Here is a 4,412-nt window from a genome sequence, read left to right as displayed (position 1 = left end):
GTTATTTGCTGGCATTCAAATTAGCAAAGGCTAGCAAGCCTTTCTCCGAAGCGAGTTTTGAAAGAGTGCATGGTAGAGACAGCAGGTCTCTTGTGTCCGGAGAGCAAAGCCAAGTTTGAAAAAATCAGCTTAGCACGCAGGACAGTGACTCGCCGCGTGGAACTGATTGACGAAGATATAGTCAGCGAGTTAAACAAAAGGCGGAGTCCTTTAAGTTATATTCACTAGCACTGGACGAAAGTAACGACATAAAAGACACTGCTCAGCTCTAATTTTTATCCGAGGGATTAACGACAGTTTTGAGATAACGGAGGAGCTTTTGAGCATGGAATCACTGAAAGGGAAAACGCGAGGAGAGGACTTATATGAACAGGTGTCTGCTGTCATCGAGAGAATGAAGCTACCTTGGAGTAAACTTGCCAATGTCACCACGGATGGATCGTCAAATTTAACTGGAAAAAACATCGGGCTGCTGAAAAGAATCCAGGATAAAGTGAAAGAAAACCCTGACCAGGATGTTATTTTACTTCACTGCATCATTCATCAGGAGTCTCTGTGTAAGTCTGTATTGCAGCTTAATCACGTCGTGGATCCAGTTGTAAAACTTGTCAACTTCATACGAGCAAGGGGACTTAATCATCGTCAGTTCATTACGTTCCTGGAAGAAACTAATGCGGATCACCAGGACCTACTTTACCACTCTCGCGTCCGCTGGTTAAGTTTGGGGAAAGTGTTTCAACGAGTCTGGGAGCTCAAAGATGAGATTCGCTCATTTTTTAATTTAATGGGGAAATCCGATGAATTCCCCGAGCTGAGCGACACAAACTGGCTTTGTGACTTTGCGTTTGCTGTGGACATATTTTCACACATGAATGAGCTGAACGTGAAGCTACAGGGGAAAGATCAGTTTGCGCACGACATGTACACAAATGTGAGAGCCTTCAAATCCAAGCTGGTTTTATTCTCCAGGCAAATGTCAAACAAATCTTTCGCACATTTCCCCACACTAGCCGTGCAGAAAGAGGCCGCCCGAAATGCGAAGAAATACTGCAAATCACTGGACGATCTGCACAGAGAATTTTGCCGTCGGTTCTGTGATTTTGAAAACCACAGGAGCTGCAATTGGAACTGATCGATCTTCAGTCTGACTCCGTCTCAAAGGAGAAGTTCAAGTCTCTTAAACTGAATGACTTTTACGCTTCACTTAACGAGACCGCGTTTCCAAACCTCCGGAGGACGGCGCAGAAGATGCTGGTGTTGTTTGGCTCGACCTACTTGTGTGAGCAGACGTTTAGCGTCATGAAAATCAACAAAGCCCATCACAGATCCAAGTTAACTGACCAACACCTCAGATCTGTCCTGAGAATTGCCACAACAAAACTAACTCCAGACTTTGATGCACTGGCAAAAAAGGGAGACCAACAACACTGTTCCCACTGAAATGGTGAGTTTTTCTGCTGTGTTATGAAAAAATGCATATGGAAAGTTTGGAAGTGCGTCTTTTATTTAAGAGCAATGCGCATTTACGCACAGCAGCGGTACAGTAGCTTAATTAACACGCTGCACATCGCTCTTAATTTTAATTTAAATTTTCAGCTGCAGGTAGGATATTTAATACAGCCTATGTCTGTGTGCTTGGCAACGATACACGTGTACTGTTTGCGCGTGAAGGCGAGGGCGTCCGTGGCGAGTTTGTAGAGCGCGCGGTCAGGACAATCCATCCATGATTTTGCGGAGTTTAACACAAGTAGATATTATTGAGCTTGAGTATTTCGTTGTGTAATAATATGTTTTGAATGTTGAAAGTGATTCCATTTTTCAATAAATGTTGATTTCTTTAACTTTGCACCTTCGATTGAAACTTATTAAAAACAGACGCAATCTTGATAAATCACAGTGCGTATGTTATTTTAATCTATTTACATTTCCTCCTCCCAGTATCTGCGAAATAGTATGTAAATGCCATATCTTGCATATTCCTTGAGACAAATTTATTAACTGATAAGGGCTATTTTTCACATTTGAAAGACAGTTAATAAATTGGGTTGTAGTGTTCTTACTGTGCTATGAGGTTTGCACACACTACATTTAATGCTTTAGTATATCCGGCCCAAACACTCCCTCCAAATGCTCCTGGCCCGGCCCCTCTGTCAAATTTTAGAACCCATTGTGGCCCGCGAGTCAAAAAGTTTGCCCACCTCTGGTCTAGACTCAAAGGCCATTACTACAATTTGTTTTGAAGAGTAATTTCACCCTGGCTCTGCCACAGCATATAGTCATTGCTATATTAACAACGTTATGTTTTTTGTTGTCATAAACATCAATATTATCCAAACCACAAGCTAGAACAAGCACATTTTCATTTCCCTGGTAGAATCAGGGAGTTTTGACTCCCTGTGTATTCGTCTGCTCACAGCGAAACAACAAAAAAAGTCCAGAGTCCAGATACCACCCTGCTAGATACATTGGACGTGCCAACAAACTTGGTAAATTGCTATGTTACTTCGAATGACCCAATACACAGTACAATTGACAGTAATCTAAACTTCGAGGCAATTTTTGGGGAAATGTTTTCCACCAATGTTTGTCACCATGCCCGAGTGCTGTTCTGTCTGACTGTGCTAATTACAAAGAAGCGCAAAAATGAGTTATCTTTCACTGTTCTACCTGCATGAGATTTACCCCAATTCTGCCAGTGGTTTGCGATTATCAACAATGATGCTTATGGTGACCTGTCACGTTCTGACCTTTATTTCCTTTGTTTTGTCTTTATTTAGTATGGGGTGGGCAGTCTATGTTTGGTTTTCTATGTTTGGTTTCTGTTTCGGCCTAGTATGGTTCCCAATCAGAGGCAGGTGTCGTTACTTGTCTCTGATTGAGAATCATACTTAGGTAGCCTGGGTTTCACTGTTGGTTTGTGGGTGTTTGTTTTCAGTCTCTGTGTGTTTGCACCAGACAGAACTGTTTCGGTTGTTTCTTTGTAGTTTTGAGTATTATTAAAAACCATGAACACTTACCACGCTGCAACCTTGGTCCTCACCTTCTTCCACCGACGACAGCCGTTACATTGCCCAAAGATTATCAGAGGAATGTTCAGGCTGAACGGATGGGGAATCTATTTTGACGACGGCTGAGTAGTGATGCGATACCATAGTTTTCTCCCTCTATTGTCTTCTCCCTTTCTCTGTCTGTTTTGAATTAAGAAAACGCCCCGTTATTCAAATAAATACTTTTTTACTCCATGAAGTACAGTAATCCACAGTGTACGCCGGGATCTTATCTATTTCAAGTTTTGCCTGCCATCTGTAAGCTGTTCGCGTCTTAATGACCTTTCCATAGGTGCATGTTCATTAATTGTTTATGGGTCATTGAACAAGCACGGGAAACAGTGTGTAAACCCTTTACAATGAAGATCTGTGAAGCTATTTAGATTTTTACAAATTATCTTTGAAAGACAGGGTCCTGAAAAAGGGACATTTATTTTTTTGTTGAGTTCATATAAAGTGTAATACTCAAAATAGAATACATTTGAACTCTATCTGACATGGCACAGGTGTTCTTCATTTTTTAAGCCCATAATCATGTGTGTGAGGTGTATATTTTTGTTTCAAAGTATGATTTGTTTAAGACTACCAAAAATCACTCTGTGTGACCATGATTTAGCCCACGGCAGTAATTAATCTTCACCTGTCTATTTCATTGTGTTTGGTTTTGAAACAACATCCACTCAGTTTCAACCTGTTGTTGAACTTCTTTCAAAAAATAGACACCCACAAACCTATCTCATACTTTGCAGATGGATGGGGGGGAAACAGAGATTGCGAAAGTTCTGTGAGACACAGAACAGTTGGAGGAAACTGCAACATACAGATTAGAGAAAGACTGACAGAGAGAGAACAACAAAAATGCACCCGTGCACTAAAAGCTAACCACTAACACTTCATCAAATCCTTTTCATGAAGGCATCTCTCTAACACATTGTGGAGGAATTGCATTGCCCACATTGCCCACCATGCTATTCCCACATGTGAAACTGGTTCATTTTCACCAACAGCCAAAGATGAGCTTTATCATGACCCCATTCAGAGGGCTTATCAATAAATCCTGGCTTCAAAAGAGAGAGGGTGAACAGAGCGGGCCAGAGAAATCTCCTCAAATAACTGTCGAGCACACAGAGAAACCAATGTCTTAATAAGACTGCTTATCACAGGAGAGAGACATTAATTAGGAACAAGAATGGAACTCGCTTCAACATCAAATTAACTCGGAATGGATTTTTAAAAACCAAAATGGGGAAAAAATTAACTTTTTCGACATAGAGTAATCATGAAACTATGAATCCTATGCACTCGCTTGGACAGAGTCTGGAATTGATAGGAGGGACCCAAAATGCTGGAGATACAGTAACCTTC

At 41.2% G+C, this 4,412-nt stretch overlaps 1 protein-coding gene across 1 annotated transcript; it reads left to right on the top strand.

Annotated features, from left to right (window-relative positions):
* The first annotated feature begins 325 nt into the window (after nt 1–325).
* On the top strand, nt 326–1,532 carry LOC127913027 (general transcription factor II-I repeat domain-containing protein 2A-like). Its single transcript, XM_052484228.1, has one exon. It carries the CDS (start codon nt 326–328, stop codon nt 1,130–1,132), a length of 807 nt encoding a protein of 268 aa, XP_052340188.1. The 3' UTR covers nt 1,133–1,532.
* The last annotated feature ends 2,880 nt before the right edge of the window (nt 1,533–4,412 follow it).

Source organism: Oncorhynchus keta, chromosome 28 (genome assembly GCF_023373465.1).
Source record: "Oncorhynchus keta strain PuntledgeMale-10-30-2019 chromosome 28, Oket_V2, whole genome shotgun sequence".
In the NCBI taxonomy this organism is placed as follows: domain Eukaryota; kingdom Metazoa; phylum Chordata; class Actinopteri; order Salmoniformes; family Salmonidae; genus Oncorhynchus; species Oncorhynchus keta.
Note: the sequence above shows the minus strand (reverse complement) of the source record. Positions and strands in the feature narration are given on the sequence as shown.